General features: G+C 38.2%; 1 protein-coding gene across 1 annotated transcript in view; it reads left to right on the top strand.

Annotated features, from left to right (window-relative positions):
- GPR176 (G protein-coupled receptor 176) overlaps window positions 1-15,884 on the top strand; it is a 34,290-nt gene extending 18,406 nt beyond the window's left edge. The window contains exons 2-3 of the mRNA XM_042813256.1: window positions 10,356-10,608; window positions 11,585-15,884. Coding sequence (XP_042669190.1) covers window positions 10,356-10,608; window positions 11,585-12,692 — 1,361 coding nt within the window. The 3' untranslated portion in view covers window positions 12,693-15,884. The remainder of the gene's footprint in view (window positions 1-10,355; window positions 10,609-11,584) is intronic.
- The last annotated feature ends 1,134 nt before the right edge of the window (window positions 15,885-17,018 follow it).

Genomic DNA, 17,018 nt, shown 5'->3' on the forward strand with positions numbered 1-17,018 from the left:
AACCACAGTGATTTTCATCCTTACTCTCGAAGTTTTGTTCTTCACATGCATCTTCAAGTATTAGGGATTACTTGTCTGCTGCCAGGAGAACAACAATTGTTTGCATAAGTCTTTTAAACTTCTTAGAAGTCAGCAGTTTTTACAGGAGTGTCCTCTGCCTCAGCCTGGTTGCTTTAGCTCCTGTAATTCCTGGACTAGGTGGCTTCCCCTCCTTCATTTCATCATTTTGGGAATTGTTGCAGCTACTTTCACACTCACAGTTATTTTATTTTACCCATTTTCCATTCAGACTGGTGAGTGTTTCTGCTGCAGATGTCTCAAATCTCTCCTACTGTATGGCTCAGGAAAGGATCCACGCATTTTTCTTGTATGTAAGTCACCACTTGAAGTATGTTAAACATCTGCGGATAAATTAAAAAGGGCTTTTTCTCTGTGCTCTTAGAAGACCTTTCAGATTTGCAGTAGCAGTTGTCCAGGGACAACTGAAATGGGCCAACTTCATTTTGTCTTCCAATTTACTTGGAACAGTACAAAATCTGTGTGTGTTCCCTATATAAGTTATTAGAACTAATCATGTTGCTGTTACTGAAAGGGTTTCATCTGTAAGTGGACACTTTTTTGTTCCTTTGCAGAAGATCTGAAATTATTGTTGATTTTTGTCCCATATTTCTGTTGCTACTTGTCTACAGAAGTCAAGAGAAATTGTTGAATTGTTTTTATGCTCGGTTTGTTTGTTTCCATGTGGTAGAAACAGAAATCTGGAACATTTTTGTGAGCTGACAGTGGATGATTCAGTAAAAAAGAGGAGCAATTACACAAATGCATCCTGTAAGCATTCCCAATCATTTTGAAGGTGTTTTTTTTTTTGTTTTTTTTTTTTTTTTTTTTTTTGTTGTTGTTGTTGCAAAGCAAAAAGGAAGTAGTGAAATTATAACCTTATTTTTTTAAAAAAAAAAAAGGGTGAGACAAAGAATTACGAAAGACATTTGCTGGAACATAAATAATACATACTTTGTTTTCTAATGATGGGTGAGTTGAGTATTTAGAAAGCAGGACAATGATACAGTGACTAGCATGTTGTTTTTCTTATGAGCTTTGTCATTAAGTTCGATGATTTTCTGGACCAAACAGTACATGGCATAGAATGTTCCTAATGTCTCTACTGGGATGATTTTGAGCAAAGAAAAGAGAATTCTTTGAAAGAAGGCTGACTGGAGAGCAGTTGCTACATGTATCTTATAGCAAAGTTCTGTTGCGATTGGGGGAATATAGAAAAATGAAGAGTCATTGTGGAGAGAGTCCCATTGAGAATTGTTTTTGTAAGTAAAACCTTTGATCAACAAAATCATAAATTTTATTTCAGGACTTCATAAGTTTTTAGGAAAACAAAACCTAAAACGCAACCTCTTGCTTTTGGTCGCACCAGAAACATCAGTAATCTTCTCAGTGAAGCACCTTACCTTTCCCAAGCTATTCTCTGGGAACATCTCTCTTTCCTTTGGAAGGCCAAGGTCTTTCTAGATTGATATTTCTTCAGTGCATTGCCTTGCTATGGTAGTCAGACAGAGGAGGTCCAAGGGAATTTTTTGGTAGTGTTTGATTTAGGGTCATACTGATTTTCTCCTGTTTGTAACTTAGTCTTTCAGAAATGTGTATCGGAGTCCTCAGCTTTTCCTTTATCTCCCATCTTCTTTCTACTGAGTCCTCTCACAGAACTGGGGAAAGCAGAGACAGCTACTAATTGCAATCACCCATGGAGGGGAAAGGAAGAAGTGCATGTTTCTGAATATAACATTAATGCAGACCTTGTATATTAACTTGTCTGATAGCATCTGTATATAAAGAATCAGGAGCAAATATGCCCAGCTGCTGACCTGATGAATGGCTGCATGGCTGAGCTGTATGAAGAATACAATTCTGCTTCTGTTAACTCGGCGCTTCGGAGAGTGGCAAGTATAGTCAAACTGGTGCAGAAATGACCTCAGATCTTTCCTGGTTGTAAAAAAAAAAAAAAAAAATCCACAAGACTGTGTGGTAGGACAAAATAATTTCTACTCCATTAAATAGCCATTACTAAGGTGTCTTTCAGCTACAAACTATAATTTCAGCTACCTAGGAGTACGGAAATTGGTTCTATTATATGGGAATCTTTCTTCCTTTTTAGAGTGCAAGATAGCCTCAATTATCAATGATAATGTAAGGTCCGGCTTCCAACTACCAGTAATTACTGCAGGCTTTTAAAATTTTGCTCTGCTGTTAAGTATCATTCATTTTAAATTGTGTATATTTGTGCTTTTTTTTTTAATCCATGATAAGTAAGCCAAGGAAGACCAACCAACCAGCAATTTAGCCAAATTATCCAGTTATGTGTATTCTATTAGAAAGTATGAATTTCAGATAGCCACTATACTACAGTATGACACAAAAACTAATTTGTTTTACAGTTTTGTCTTAGTATCTTGGGTAAAAAGCTGGAGAAGTATTGAGTACAGAAAAATTATTTAGCGTAAGTAGGATGCTGCTGGACCTCATCTGTTGCATTCTGGTCTGGTCATGTTTTGTACAGATGTGAGGGCAGGAAGAAGTCACGTGCAGCGTTTGAGGTTGCAGGGTCTGGGGAGGAAGGTGGAAAGGTGTGATTCCTGCTGCTATGGATGTTACAGCAGCTTACAGCACAGGTGAAGTGCTAGAGCTCTGAAAGACGTTAAGTTTCTCAGAGCTTCACAAGCAAGATCCTTTTGGATCTAATGTTAGGAGGCTTCTTGGATAGGACAGGGTTTGTTATGTCCCTTCTGGAAAATAGTGATAGGGACTGGAGCTGGCCCTGTAGCTGAGGCAGAACTGAGAGCATCTGTTGTGAAAAGTCATCTGTTAGTGATCACATCTTAATAGTGCCAACATCCCTGTGCGTGCATCGCAGATGTGTGAGAGCAAAGTCAGATAAAGGAGCATCTGAAGAGACGTGGCAAAGCCTTTGTAGTATGGCTGCCAACAGAAGTGGCTACAGGCTATCTGCAAACCAATTGCTGCCTGGGGGTAAGGTGATGGTTTAAAAACAAATCCTAAATGCACTTCTTCCTGTGTTAATGCTGCTGCTTACAATAAGTTTGAGCACAGCAGTCAGGCAAAGCCTAAATAAACAGCTGTGTTACTTGGCATCACTTCACCTGGGAAGTTATTTCATGACATGCAGGTTCAAAATGGCCCTTTTCAGAGTTTTTTCATAAAATAGAAGGACAAAAGCTTTTCCTCTTCTACCAAGGATGATGAAAAACAGATTGTTAGAAAAATGAAGTGCTTCACTTGCATCCCTGCACGCAGGCTGTTTCAGTGAGGTCATCGGATTGGTTCTCTGAGGGCAGCTAGGAGAAAGCCAGGTGCAGAAGAGAGGCTTGGTGTCATACCAGGCTGCCAGAGGACATGTGGATCAAGTACTACTTCTGCAAATTATTTATTCTGTATTCGTGATGCCAATGTTTTTACCTCTTCTGAATCATTTCCTTTTAGGTAGAAAATATTTTTACCTCTATCTAACTAGAAAGAATTGAATCCAGAGTAGGTAAAAATAATTAACCTCTGTGTCACGGGGTCTGCTGTGGGCAACACACAAAGTCCTTGGCTTTCAAAAAAATTTTGGTTGTACTTTTGCAGTATGAAAAAGAAGTTAATCCCTTAGGCACTATGACTTAAAAAGTTAATAACCTCGAAAAGATTTATATTCTTGTTATGATGAGAGTAGTAAATCTGGGTGTTCTCTTTCAGTTTTTTAATTTCCTTGCTTAGGTTTCAAAGGCAGTGCTACACATTTGTCATATTTCCCTGATGTGGGAACAATCTAAGTCCTGAGGTTGCAGAAGCAATATTTTTTGAACTTTTATTGTTCTGTGGTGCTCAAAGAGTTTCAGGTTCTTTGAGGTCACCTGTTTTAAAACAGGGGTGAGGAGTTCGGTCAGGTCAAGTGTACTTCAGCAGAATGAGTGGGTTTGGTTACTTCCTTGATTGGCTTAAATGATCATGGCAGTTGTTGAAGGATTGTAGTTTATTAAAAAGAAGAAAATGATTGTTCCCTGCCTAGAAATTGTGTCCGATTAATGAGACAGAAGTGCAAATGTGAGATGGAAAAAGTGGCGGTGGGTTTGAGGAACTGAGCAATTACCAAAGTAGCGCTTTATTATCTCCCCTTAGGTATATTTATCTGAAAGAAGTAGAGGGTGTCCAAGGTCTTAAGCATAATGTAGTTCCTTTAGAATCTGTCTATTACATAGTAAATCCATAAAATACTCAAGACAAGATTTTAGGAAGTCACAGATTCATTTGTATTAATGAGTTCACTCAGTCACTTTGAAGTTTTGAATGTTTGCTGTAAGAGCAGTTTAGAAATCATACCTCAAGAAATTTTAACTTTTCTACATTTTCCCAGCAGTCCTGACATTGTTTTTGCAGACTTCTTTTGTGGTGCCATGTTAAGACCAGAATGTTTGCGTTATGAATTGTTGAGCCAACAAACAAAGGCAATTGTAGTAAATGTGGTTTTGTTTGGTCTTTAATGTACAACATCTAAAAAGTAATTTGCTGCCAGTGGCAAAAAAAAAAAAAAGCAGAGCCAAACAGCCAAATAAGGTTTTATGTTATTTTTTTCAGAGTGGGTGTTGAAACATAAACTTATTTTAAGATTTTTGAGATTCCTGGACTTCAGTTATTCAGAAAAATGTTTTTATACTGTTAGGCAGTTCTGTTTTGCAGGAAGTATATGCACTTTTGAACACATTTGTGTTATACATTTAACTCAATACTTCAGATGTAAAGCATGATCTCATGTGTTTAAGTGTAGGATGCTAACATGAGAAAAGTTTTGATGCATTTTCAGGAAGTATTCTTTGTGTGTGTGGTTTTTTTTTCCCTCCATGTATAAAGGTAATTGTATCAGCCTGTGTATGTATATATATTTTTTTTTTTTTGAAAACAAGTATGCAGTAACTATAAAGAATTACAAGAATCTGGATTTGCTTGATTAGGGGATTTGGACCAAATCATATCCAGACATCTGTGCCAGCCTTGACCTGTCTGCAATAGAATAATGCACTTCTTTGTGCTGCGAATGCCAACATGTATTCTGATACATCCTTGTTTCCAGTGGAGACAAGTATGCAAACAACATACATGTGACATAAGAAAGGTATTTGATATCTGCTTATTTTGAATTGCCAGGAGTGTTTCCAGGGAATTACCTTTTAGCAGAAAGTACTCCATAAAACACCAATCTCAAAACACCTCAGAAAATTAAATTTTTGAAATTTAATATTGTAATTATCCTGGTGTTTTAACAAGAAAATTTTTTCCCATCAAACATGAGGGTAGAAACTGAGTTTTTTAATAGATTGTTTTTAAGGAAAGGTTATAATGACAGAAACCCAGTGTCTAGCCTTTTTTCTTGCTTGCTGGCTGCTTTTTTCTTTTTTTTAACGAAGGGTGCTGCCAGCTCCTTTCCTGTGATGTTGCATTGAATGTGAGTAGGGTCTTCAGGAGGATCTGTGGTGGGAAGGATGTGTGGATCCTGTGAACCCCACTGTAGATGGAGGGGAAAATTGGCACACAGAGGAGAGCAAGCTGTGAGAAGGAGGATTTTGTTAGGTTGTGGACTTTGTTTTGGTTTAGTTATGTGCTGATGAATGTTAATTATGTGAGATGATTTTCATACCAGCTAATGGACTGGGCTCTCTGATTTGGCAAAGAGCAATATTTCTTTTTTTTTTTTTTGGATGGCTGCATGTCAAATTGATTTATTTTGGATTACAAACTCTGGTTTCCATGGGGATCATCCTTCTGCTTTTTAAAGGTACTATTAAGAGTCTCTTACCTTTTATGAATTACGCCTAAGAGCTATTACTGCAAAACTGTTTCAGCTGTTGATGGCTAAATCAACACTTTGTATCTGGCATGAAATCTGAAGAGGGTAGAGTCTGGGATAAAAAGTAGTTTTCTGCTCTTTTGAATCAAATAGCACACACCCTAATAACGTTTAATACTCCAAGCACATGACTCCGTGTACATACGGTGAACTTAAAACACCATGAAGGCTGGGTGTTGTCTGGGCAGCACAGTGTGTCAGACTATTCCTCAATCTGTTTTCTCAGCGTACTTATGTGAAGTTGTGTATATTACACGGCTGCCTAGTTGTGGTGTTTCTCAGTTAAAAAACGAAGGGGATAACTAGAAACAATCATCCTTTCAATCTGAATATGGTATAATTGGCACATGGAGGTTTTCATGAAATTATTAATATTTATGATACAAGAGAATAAAATGACTTTGTCGGGTTCTATACGTACGTTAGTTTCTAAAATGAAAAGAGCTGCTTCTCATGCAGTGGTTGCTGTTAGTTATTTCCTGTTCTTCTTTACCTGGAGATATTGTCAAAGGCACACAGAAGCTGTATGCTTCCCTCCTCCTCGTTCAGCCTGCGTACTGCTAAGGTTGTTAGCCATCCAGACGTAGTAGGAGTTCAATGTAGATGTAGCCCAAAAAGCTATAAAGACCTAAGATACTTCTTTGGGAATGAAAAAAACACTTTTTATCTTCTTTCTTTGCAACCAATATGGGATATGCTTTCTCACACATGATGGTTTATAAATGCTCCTCATGTCCCATTTGGCATTGACTTGCAAGTAAACAGCAACATACTAAATTTTCCAATTGCTTATTCACCCAGACATTCCCTCCCAGCTGACGAATATAATCCCATGTATTCTTGAGTTTAGAATCCAAGATTATGTAGCCCTGAGCAAGTTTTTCAACAGAAACACCTCAGAAAAGAGCCCCCAAAAAGAAATGGCAGTTTTGTCCACTGTGTGAACTGCTTAATGTAGTCGTAGCCCACGGAGGGTATCATTAGATTGGTGACTTTCATGGGTTCAGCAGTGAATGACTTGTCCAGAAAGAACAGAGTGGCTCTACATAATGGGAAAAGATTCCAAGTGCAATTGCTGTAATACTTGTTGAATTACCTTGTTGCCTGGAAGGCTGTTATCCTTTTCCACGGGAAGGAGTGCCTTCTCAAAGGTGAGGAGGAACAAAATGGAGTGTGCTTTGTTCTTAAGCTTCTTAATATTTGATTCTATACGAAGTTTCTGGTGTAATTTTTTCTCTTGAGTAGGTGGCTTTGAAAATGCATGATGGGAAACACTTTATTTGAAAGCCGTAGCAGAAAAGGCTGTCAGTCTACACAGAAACTGATGTGGTTCATCAGGTCAGAGTGGTTTATAAATTTGCAAATTACTGATAGCTGCAAGGGAGGAGGAAGTTGTTTCCTTGAGGGATGTTCACTCATTAATTTCCATCGTCCCCAGAGAGCACTGCTTATCCTTTTTTTTTCCCTTTTCAAGCTGTTTCTTTCTGTCTGAAGAGCCCTTCCTCATCTTGGATGCACTATATCTTATGCTTTATTTTTTCGTTTCCATCTAGGATAAGTGAGTACCAGAGCCAATTTCATTGATTTGTGGCTCTGTGATGTATAAGTGGCTATGACATAATTTGTCAAAGTAGTTCAACAGTTGAAAAACTAGAATCTTTAATCAAGCTTCTCTCTACGATCCTGAAGTGTGTCTTGGGTTTTCTTTAGCAACTTCTAAAGAATTATTTAAAAGCCCTCTGTTTTTTTTTTTCCCTTCCACTTTGCATTTATTCCTAATGAAGGTGAAACTTGCTTTGGAAATAAGGTTATAAAATCAATACAGGTCAATTGATGGAAGATGCTAACCTAAAAAAAAAGAAAAAAAAGAAAAAAAAAAAAAAAAAAGAGAAAACAGTACCTTCCCTACTGCATTGTAATAATATATTATTACTCTGTGAGAAGTATTTCTTGAATAACTGGAGAGTTAGAGATACTTGTTGAAAGCCAGGGATTTGACTGACTTAATATCTCATAGCAACTTAGGAAGCATTAAGTAAATGGGTTGAATACTGCCTCTTGAATCTATTGTAGCATCTGCCAAAACCAGATGAGAATTTCATTCTTCAAAATACATCAGGTGATAAATACATAACTCAATATTTTGTCAGATATCAAAAAGGAATTTGCAGAAGATGAATGACACAGTATGTGGAAAATAAAATTGCAAATGACATTTAAATACTGCAGATTTAAATAGCATGTCTGTGAGGTAGAGTTCAGTGCTAATTCTGTGCGCTTTTATTGAAATGGTACCACTTTACCAAGAAGCTAAATTTGTCTGTTATTTCTTGGTACTTGTTTTTGTTTGTCTCTTTTTGATATGCATGTTGACCACATGACCATTATGTTATTGTTGGCATTTTTGTTCTGTGGGCAACCACGGGAAAGCTGTACTCTGCAAATAAAATCTTCATTCTTATTTGTTTTTAGTTGATTAAAGAGAAAAATCAAGCCAAAGAATGGTATTGCCATTGTTTGTGGGAGGCTGCAGCTACTTTTTCATGTCTCAGTTAATAGCGTAAGATGTTTTCTCTCAGGGTGTATATTGCTTACCCAATTGAAACACTAGCGAATCTGTCCTTCTCATTAATCAATTATGTTTCAACTCAGAGGAGCTTCCATTGTCAATAATATACATTGTTAACAACAAGCAGCTGTTGATACAGCCTGCAGTGAGAATGGCTTTTCTTGCCAGTAGGAAGCTCAACTCTAGGTGTTGTCCAGCTGCAGTAGTGTAAAAGGGGCTGTCCTATCAAATAGTATTTTTGTGCTGGTGCATTTGTTTTGTTGCTTTTATGATGTTTGTGTGAGAAATGTTTAGCTGTAACATTAGGCAGCTTTCAGTTTCAACTGAACAACTTGCTTAGAAATACATAACCTTACATGTAACTTCAAAAATAAGTGCTTCTAACTTACGGTGGTTGCCTTGCACGTTCTTCTACCATGTTCCACTTTCAGCACTTTTAGTGCTGAAAATCTGTGTTTCCTGCTGCTGAGTCTTTAGAGACTCTGTCTGAAGACAGCACTAAAAAATTTACTTTGTAAGTGCTGACGCGTGAGACTAAACCATGTTTGTGCAGTGTGGGTGGAGAGCTGCAGCCAGGTTATCTGTGTGCCTGCTCAGCTGCACTGGCAGAGACTATTCTGCTCGGGTACTGCAGCTGCAGTGCACCACGTGCCTGGGAAGGGGGGGGGGGGGGGGGGGGGGCAGTGCCGGGAGGATGAGGGCAGAAGCTGCTGTGTGCTGCTTGCTGCCTTCTCTCTTCTTAATGTCCCTACCAGTGTCTGCACAGATGAGGGTGAGGGATGTCTCCCATGAGCAGAAGCAGAAAAGGTACCCTGCTTGCAGTGTGCAGTGCAGCACTGTGTGTGTTGTCTTGGGGAGCTGAGCTCACTGAAGACAAGTTCCTGATTTCTGGTGCCAGCTACCCCTGGCTCTGGGACTCCTTTTATATGCTTAAAGCTCATTTGGTCCACAGGACCATATAGTGTGCATTTGGAGTGTGGAAAACTGGTTTCTCAGTTGTGCTATGTCTCCTTGAGATCCAGATAGACTAAGATACAATGATATGAGAATAAGTATTTTAGCTAATGCTGGTTTCTCTCCATCCTTCATTTCCTAGTTGAAAGAAATATGTAGGGCTGGATTATCCAAGAGAGCAGATTGCATTCTCTGGGTTCTTTAGTGAAGTTGTGTGTAGCCTTTTTTTTAATTTATTTTCCTATTTGTTTAGTGGTGCATTGTAATGTACATACAGGAATCTCTTGAAAAAAAAAAAATAATCATATTTCTTTTGGATGTGACTTCCCAGAGGTCTGTGTGTGCCACTACATTGGCCAGTGGAAGGAAAATGAAATTGCTGTGATCTACTTCCACACAGACACACAGATTAATACCATGTCTTTATATTTGTTTACTTAGAGTCTATTGTCTTTAAAAAAAAAAAAAAGAAAAAAAAAAAGGCAGTAATTATTAAAATGAACACTCAGCAGATATCTGTATTTGGATACTCAGAATGTCTTATTTCATGCATGAGTCAACATAAACGTTTGAAAACATGTTTTGGATATGCTTCCTACGCAGTTAATGAATTAGAGACTTTTGGAGTTAATTACTGAAGGCAGCTGAGGTGCGATTGCTTCCAGTTACCTCGCGTACAGAGATGCTAGCAGTTGTTCAGACTTGTTAGTCTGAGCAGTGTGTTGGCCTAACTCCTAGTAAACTCCAAACAAGTGCATTTTATTTGCACTATGTGAGAACATCCAAGTCTATTAAAATTACTATGTGTTTTTTTTTTTTTTATGGGGGGGGGGGGGAGGGGAGAGGGAGGAGGAGGAGGGATGGATTTCTTTTTCATTTGGCTGAGTTTGTTTGCTTTGTTATTGTTCCTGTCTCTGCCCACAGGTAACGTCATGGTGCTGTGGTCAACTTGCAGAACATCAGTACTTAAATCCGTAACAAACCGATTCATTAAGAATTTGGCCTGCTCGGGTATTTGTGCCAGCCTAGTCTGCGTGCCTTTTGACATTGTTCTTAGTGCCAGTCCACACTGCTGCTGGTGGATCTACACGATGCTCTTCTGCAAAATTGCCAAGTTTCTGCACAAAGTCTTCTGCTCAGTGACCATCCTTAGTTTTCCAGCCATTGCTCTTGACAGGTAAGAGGTTAAATTCTCCAGGATGATAATCCTTGATAAGCTTTGTTTTTCAGCCCTATAAAGTACTTTGAGACTAAAAATTTATCTTCAAAGGAGTTTTTAACCCTTCTTTTTTTCCTGTTAATATTTCTTGGTCAGTAACGGAAATTGAAGCCAGACAACTTCAGACTATAGGAAAAGTGCACATTTTTAACTGTGAGAGTTGAAAGCCATTGCATCTTAAAAGAATTTAGCAATGCCTGTGGTAGGTTGTCCAATTTCAAATTTAAAACCTATTTTTTAAAAAAAATTACTTTTTAAAAAAGCTACTATTAATACAACCAGAATTAATTCAGGGAAATTTTGTATGTGGATCAGTCTGAAACAGAAGTGGACATTTGGACTGCCTAAGTCTTAGAGTTGTATTTGTTTTGCTTATTGTTGCTAGCTGTCATTGATTCCACCTAAATGCACAGCTCTGTCATCCTGAGAGTGGCTGTAAGGTATTATTAAGGAAGGGTGGACACTGTTGTGATGAAGCTTATACTACTAAAACAGTGGGATTTACATACAATTAGATAAAATTACTGTTAGTCTGCTAATGTGTCACTGCAAAGTGTTAGCTATATAAAGCAAACTTTATAGCTAGTAACGCTAATGTTAATAACTTGATAAGTACAGTATATTCTCTGTAATGTACATTTGTGTTATGTGCAATATGTCGTTTTTCTTAATAATATTCATACATCAACATAAAACATTCTTTTTTTTTTTTTTTTTACCATTTTTGTAATCTTGAAATATAAATATTCAGTCTTTTTCTACAGACCTATCCACAAAGCCAAGACCCTTGTGCTTTTCTTTTATGATGAGGTCATCAGTTGGAAGCTCAGTGAGAGATGTAGGGCATTTTGCTCAGACAGCTTGTGAGAGACTTCTTAAAAGCACACGCTCTAAAATTGACTGTTTGTTTTTTTCTTTTTTTCCCCCCCAACAGATACTACTCTGTTTTATACCCTCTGGAAAGAAAAATAACTGATGCAAAATCCCGAGACCTGGTTATCTACATCTGGGCCCATGCAATAGTGGCCAGCATTCCAGTATTTGCTGTGACCAATGTGTCTGATATTTATGCCATGTCCACCTGCTCTGAATCCTGGAGTTACTCCCTTGGCCACTTGATCTACGTTGTCATCTATAACATCACCACTGTGATTGTACCGGTGGCTGTGGTATTTCTCTTCATGATTCTTATTCGCAGGGCACTGAGTGCCAGCCAGAAGAAAAAAGTCATCATAGCTGCCTTAAGGACCCCTCAGAATACAATTTCAATCCCTTACGCCTCCCAGCGAGAAGCTGAGCTTCATGCCATGCTGCTTTCTATGGTTGTGATATTTATTTTCTGCAGCATCCCCTATGTGACTCTGGTGATTTACCGTACCATACTCAATGTTTCAGATATTTCAGTCTTTCTGCTTCTCACTGCCATTTGGTTGCCCAAGGTCTCTTTGTTAGCCAATCCTTTGTTATTTTTAACTGTTAACAAATCTGTACGAAAGTGCTTAGTGGGGATGATAGTACAGCTGCACCAAAGGTACAGCAGGAGAAACATTGTCAGCTCAGGTGGTGTTGCAGATGCTAATCTGGAGCCCAGTGCCCGTTCAGGGAGCCAGCTTCTGGAGATGTTTCATATTGGGCAGCAACAAATCTTCAAGCCAACAGAAGACGAGGAGAATGAAACCAAATCTGTTGGCTCTAGTGACTTTCAGCAGAAAGAAATTCCTGTCACCAGTTCAAAAGTAGGACAGACTTCGATTCACAGATTTATACCACAGACAGTTGCAGACTCTGCAGCTCAGGTGGCACCAGCTGTGCCTGCAGAAACTGATATGGGAAATGACAAGTATTCCATGCATTTTGGTTTTGGACCCTTTGAGCTGCCTCCTCAGTGGCTGTCAGAAACTCGGAATAGTAAGAAGCGACTCCTGCCTCCTTTGGGGAATACCCCTGAAGAGCTAATCCAGACAAAGCAGCCAAAGTGTAAAGCAGAAAGAAAAATCAGCAGAAATAATAAAGTCAGTATCTTTCCCAAGGTGGATTCTTAGGAGGAATAGGAGCTTTAAGTGACCGACAAAGGTCACCTAAACTTATATATGTGATCCCATGGATCTTTGCTGTGCTGAAATCTGTTACAGGCTGATTTTGTGTGTGTGTGTGTGTGTGTGTGCCAAGTGTAATTAAACAAACAAAAGGGAAACATGCATACAGGTGTTCTTTATTCATATGGTTTCGTGAAAGTAATATATTGAAAGATCACGATTTTTGTTTTTATTTGTGAAATACCTTTGATAATACATTCCTGATGAGCTTTCAGAAAGTACATGTGGCTTTGGGAACAGTTTTCTTATGGCTGAAGTATGGAAATATGGCAGTCAGTTTGCTGGGAACCTTCTTATATTAAGATGGACTGGATATTGAAGAAGCTTAATAGGAAAGGCTATAGGGAGCACGAGAGGATACAAGATGGATAAGACCTAACCTCACGTTAGCAGACCCAGCAAGCTTCTTCTGCATGTTTCATTAAAGAAGTGAGGAGGACTATGAAGTATATCTATTAAGCCAATTTCTGAAATCAGTGTTAAAAGTAAAACTTACTGGACTCTTACACAGGTTATTTAGCAAGTATCTGCTAAACTACACCTTTTTAAAACTTAAACCAATATTTTTTGTGTTTAAAATTTCAGCGAAGCCAAGGATACCAAAATTGTCTTGTGTGTCACAAACCCGAGGATGACGGATTCAGAAATAGCATTTCTTTTTTAAAAATCGTTCTTGTAGTTCTAAGTAGAAACTGTACTGGAGAAGCCTGACCCTAATAAACAAGAATGTACATGCCAAGGGCATAAATGTAACGTTTGATCTTATGATAAAGGATATATATAAATGTCCCAACAGGATTCTGTAAGTATTGTGTACATAAGCAAAGGTTCACTCCTTAAAATTCACTCCTATCTACTGGTTCACTGAGCTTTGGTTTTTTGTTTTGTGGGAAAGGTAGCAAATGGAAGAAAACAGTTGGAGTTGCTTACAGACTTGTACTGAATTGTTGAGTGTGGAAGCTGATTATGGACCCCAAAAGGCAAGGTTTGCTAATGCTGTGGCTCAGTATTGTTAGTGGGGTTTTCGTTTCACCTTCACCAACATAAATACCAGCTATCATATTCCACTTGTCTCACAGATTCAATCAACCCGTGTATGAGACTTCTGAATCTGGTGCCTAATTTCTGATCAAGTCAGAGTCGGCCATCCCTGGTCTCAGCGTACCAGCTGTCCTTTGAGAGCTCTCTGTTTGTATCCTTCTGCAGCTCATCCTCCCAAACTTGTCATTTCCTCAGTACTGTGTGAATTTCAAATGTACCTGTCTATTAAATGACCAGGAAACTATTGTCACCCCAGCTGTAATCCTTTGGTCAGTTGCAAGTTAGTTGTTCCTTCTTTTTTTATTTGCATTCACTGTTGACTCTGGGTGAGAAAAACTGGAAAACACAAGTGACACCCAGCACTCCTCGTGATTCTCCTGTAGTGTAGCCCTTTGGTGTATGCTGGATCTTTACATGTTATTATTGCCTGTTGTGAAAGTATTTTTCTTTAAAGAATGCTTTTTGAAGGGACAAGGTGAATTGTCTTGCTGAGTTCACAGTAACTTGCCAAATCCAATTGATTACTTTTAGAAGTGTGGGAAAAATTGTGCTGAGGCAGAATTTGTAGATGTGCGTATTCTTCCTTTGAGGAGTAGGAGCAAGTCAGCTGCTTCTGCTAGCTTTGATGTGATGGATTTCTATAAGACACTCAAAGCAAATGCTTCAATTAAAAAAAAAAAAAGAAAGAAAGAAAAGAAAAGAGAAAAAAAGAAAAATTCTCAGTTACTGTGAAAATGGTTTTCAGTGTTTGTTCAAGAACTTCCCAGTGTGGAAGAGCAGTCTTCAGTGGTGCAGATGGATGGTGGGAACCCAAGCTGCCATGCTAAGCAGATGATGACTGGACTGAGATCAGGCAGAAGAAATAATGCAGGAAAAGCTGTTCCTTCTGTGACAGGGGTAGTAAAGGATCATAGCATACAGGTTTTTTTAAGTACTGATTAAAAAAAAAAAAGTATTTCTGAATTTAATTAATAAAGAGTTCATTAAAGACATCCCCCAAACATTAAAAGCAAGGTAGAAGACAGTGTCCTTATGAGTTTAGAATAAATTCGGTATTTACGGCCTGCTTATGCATAAGCGCTGATCAGAGTCTCTCTGATTGATGAATGTGGGTAAATGGTTACTTGGATTGAAACTTCCTCTGAGGAAAACAAACTCAGTATTGTCCCTTCCAACTCTTATGTTGAATGAAATGCTGATGGTAAATTTGAAAAGCCAAACTGAATAGAATTTACTTCTATATCTGGAAAGTGAGATATTTGTGTTGATTTTGGACTTCTGAGACAAAATTTCTTTCAAACAGGACAGATATGAAAAACTGTATGCAGGACTTTTTGTTTCTGTTTTTTTGTTTGTTTCTTTTTTAAGCAGAAATTAACTAAGGTGGGGTTTTTTTATTATTATTCCTGAGAAATTATTTTGGAATATAACAGGTAATATGATTTTATTTTGGTCGGTTTATCTGTATGAGTTTTTAGGAGAAATGGGAAAAATACATAGAAGCCCATCTTTGCATAGAACAAAAAATATCTGTGAAATTCATAATGCATCTTCTGTAGAGATCTGTAATCAGAAAAGTAATTCAGGAGATGCCTTATGCAAGACAGAATATTTGTCTTGTACAGTTTGATTTCCTTGAAGGCAGTAGTACCTTTGAGACTCTGCTGCTGTTGGCTTGTTGTTCCAACAATTTCTACCAGACAAAATGTTCTTTGGTATTCAGTAGGAAAAAAAAACACCAAGACTTGTTTTATTCTTTATTATTGTACTAAAGAATAGCAGTTGTTGTTGTAACGGTTGTTTTTAAGATACATTCTTCTCTCCTGATTACTGGTGAAAGAAAGTAAAGTGCCAAATGAAGCTGTGGGGGCAGAAGAAAGGAAAGCCTGGGGTGATTTGTGTGAAAATGGATTCAAAGGATAAATCTTAATTCTGGAGAATAAACTTGAAGGAAAGATGGAAATCACTTTTCCGCCATTTAGAGATGAAAAATGGAAAACAGAGCTCATATTAAACGGAGGAATCTTTTAGAAGGAGAAAAAGACTTAAGGGAAACATGTCAATGTACTGTTTTGAAAATATTGTTAAATTCAAATAAACTTGGTGTAAAAATTGAAAAAACAGTCTTTCAGCACCAAATAATGCTATGTTGGTTGGCTACTTTGCAACACTGTATTTTGCACAATGGGATAAATGTGCAGAGAAAAGCAGTTTTCTAAAAGCTCCCCAAGTGTTCCAGACTGTAGCTACCAACAGATCTAATTGTTATGAAACTGTGGTAATTTAATGAATGCATTTGTTCTGTTTTTAAGGGTACTTCAAAATGTATCTATCGATAAGGTTTTGCAGAAAAATCTGTTTGGATTTCTCTAGTCTAATTCTGCTTTCTGTTTCCTGGGAAAAGATTCCCGTATGAGTGATCTGTACAGCAAAGAGTGGACAGAAAGGTAAGAGAGCTCGCAGCTCAGGAGTGCTGAGAATCACAGCGGGTCCCATGGCTGCTGTGAAGGTAACCAACCAACCAACCTGCTCTGGAGGCAACTGCATGTCCCACAGAACCCAGCCGAAATTCCTGCCTTCTGACCTTGCACTGGAGGATTGGGTAACAGGTGTCAACTTTAGAAAAGCGAAATCCCTGCCATCTCATCTTACTTGAGTTATTGTGTAGGCATACTTTAAGCTGTGGAGGATTTGATATAATTAATGAGGTGGTTTTGTTTGTTTTTGTTTTTCTCTTCTGGACATAGGAGGTTACCTTCACCCCCCTACTCCTCCCAGAAAAAAAAAGCGTGGGTGAAGTCATTGCATTTAAACACTTTAGAACACTTCTATCTCTTCTAAAACCACTTCTTATTTTATTTGCAGTGACATTCTTTGTGTCGAAGTAGAGCTATTAGCAGGATTTCTAAATGAGTTATAACAAGGTCCTTAATTATCAAATGGCAAGCATAAAATGAGTGCAGTCTTCAATAATTCATAATTCAAGGACAGTTCAGGAATACAAGACAAAGCACATCTTGTGGGAAGCTGCAGGACTCCAGGTGCAGGTGCTGATTTCTCTGCAGCCGTGGAAGGCCACAGAGTGAGATCAGCAGGAAGCAGCCAGAAGTTTCCTGTGTGCTATGTCTGCTTTTAAGCAGCTAAGCCAATCAAAGGGAGCAAAGAGTGCTCAGAGACCTATTCTTGTTTGCTTTCTTTAGGAACAACAAAGAGTGGGATGCAGAAGCATTT

Source organism: Centrocercus urophasianus, unplaced genomic scaffold, assembly GCF_019232065.1.
Source record: "Centrocercus urophasianus isolate 14NV4802_14NV808 unplaced genomic scaffold, USGS_Curo_1.0 seq_14, whole genome shotgun sequence".
In the NCBI taxonomy this organism is placed as follows: domain Eukaryota; kingdom Metazoa; phylum Chordata; class Aves; order Galliformes; family Phasianidae; genus Centrocercus; species Centrocercus urophasianus.